The 2,117-nt window shown below is 48.9% G+C and overlaps 1 protein-coding gene across 1 annotated transcript in view; it reads right to left on the reverse strand.

The window, feature by feature from the left end:
- Positions 1-851, reverse strand: part of VOLCADRAFT_100332 (uncharacterized protein) — a gene marked incomplete at both ends in the record, with an annotated part of 2,817 nt that extends 1,966 nt beyond the window's left edge. The window contains one exon of the mRNA XM_002958950.1: positions 784-851. Within this exon, the coding sequence (XP_002958996.1) occupies positions 784-851 (68 nt within the window). The remainder of the gene's footprint in view (positions 1-783) is intronic.
- Between the last annotated feature and the right edge of the window lie 1,266 nt (positions 852-2,117).

Consider the following 2,117-nt stretch of genomic DNA (forward strand, 5'->3'; position numbering starts at 1 on the left):
TACCGTACAAGCATGTACGGATTTGAAACCAACAAACATACGAGAGATATTTGTAAGTGCTCCCCTTGTTTCGTAAAGTTCCTTCAACTTCCGCGATTCTGAATGCGTGCCTGAGAGTTTGGGGGCAGACCCTGCAATTGGTCTAGATTGCTCGGTAGAAGGGTTTAAATTGACACAAGTTGAATTGCCGGGACAGGCCCTTGAATTGGCCTGACAGGGATATGAATTGGCCTGGCAGGGACATTCCGACAGTCAGAATTAGCCTGACAGGGATACGAATTAGCCTGGCGGGACATTCCGACAGTCAGAATTAGGCTGACAGGGTGTCGAATTGGCCTGGCAGGGACATTCGGACAGTCAGAATTAGCGTGTTCAGGGTGTCGAATTAGGGAAGCACGGGAATTGTGCGACCGGGGCAGTCAAAAGAATTGCTCTGCCCGACAGTTTGTCCTACCCTCTAGTACACCGTGCTCCCCAATAAGCATACAGGCTTATTGCTAGCTGTGTTTGGTTCCAAATTTACTGAGATTGGTACTCATTGCATGCTCAGCTTCCTCTTAATTGGGCATAATCATTGTGTGGTTCTTGGAACGGGAAAATATTTCAGTGATTTATCCTATTGCTTGCGTACTTGCGTTTGGTGCTTGCGAGTCGAGATCGATCGCCATTGTACTACCTTATGGACCTTACAAAGTTATAAGGGCCGAACCAGAGAACACAAATTTCCATTCTTGAAAATCTTTGGTAGTATATTTGTCAGTGGGTAGCGGAAGTGCGTCCCACCTTAGCGGAATATACTCATATTTGGCCTCCCCACGGTGCGCAAAGGCGCAAGGTGGGCATCGGTTCATAGCTCTTCAAAGCGGTCATGGATGTCTTCATGCAGCCTCGGGACAACGGCTGAACAATCACAAGGTTGAACTTTGCCGCTTGGCACTTTCACCTTTGCCACGATGCTTTTGTGACACGCAATTGGTATGGCGTCACCAAATGCGTGTCAGTGGAAAAGGCTCTATGGCAGATTTTTTTGCCCGTCGCCAAAAAAAGTGTCACCATTAGCTCCTGCTACGAGTCTATTGCCATTTCTGTTACAGATATTGGCTGTGCTCTCACGGCCTGATCGAAGGAAAGGCCGCACCGAACAACAAAAACAAGACTTGCATCACGCGCTATTTATGCAAAAGGCGATCCTGAGGACACGGATCGCCGGCCTCAAGTCGTACCACTTAAACGGCCGTAAGGCCCTACGCCTTAGCTAACCCGGCTCAAGCTTCGCATAGCCCGCAATACACCGTACACCGCGTTCAAACATGCAGAATGCCGCTCAGAACAGGTCCGAATTCTCATTCTAACTCAGTAATAAGTTATATGTTATAGTTTTCCACACAACAAAAGGCTTGCCGGCAAACTTTCCACGAGCGCCCTCCCAAGGCGTCCAAGAAGCCGAAGCAGCTCTTACTCACAGCTCAACTGCCCAGGCTAGACCGCAATGCTCCTGTTGAGCTCAGGGCTGGCATTGCTGATGTTAGGCTTGCACCGGAAGTCGCCAAAATGTGTCACAACTGCAATTATGTCTGGCACTCGTCACCAAAATTGCAAACTATTAGCATAATTCCGGCTATGATTTTCTCGAGCCTTCCCAAAAAGCGTGTAACAAAAACATCGTGGCAGTAAGGTACAAGACCAGCAGACATACCACTTTGGGGAAACCCTTTGCTAAATGATGCTCAGTTGGACGAGCAATTTGGTGATCTTCGGAATATGCGTGGGTTAGACACTGTAGGTATTGCCGTACGGTGTTTCATTGCTATGTCGTCTACTTGGCATTTGGTGCGCACGGTTGGTGTACAAGGCCTCACTGAGGCGCAACACCTTCAATGTACGAACCATTTTCGTACTATTGTTGTACGGGGGATATTAGGGCTCACTCCGAGGCACCCCCTGCCGGCATATTGTCAGTCGGGGGCGAATGCCATAACGCGTATATCACAACTTATAGACCGCCTCCCCCCGCTATGGACCATAGCGGCGAGAGTGGCTATGAATGGCGGAAACCATGAAATACCGCCTCCGCAAGAGGCCTGGAAAAGAATAGTTAAAAGCTTGAGTCGGAGGTT

Source organism: Volvox carteri, assembly GCF_000143455.1.
Source record: "Volvox carteri f. nagariensis unplaced genomic scaffold VOLCAscaffold_114, whole genome shotgun sequence".
Taxonomy (NCBI): domain Eukaryota; kingdom Viridiplantae; phylum Chlorophyta; class Chlorophyceae; order Chlamydomonadales; family Volvocaceae; genus Volvox; species Volvox carteri.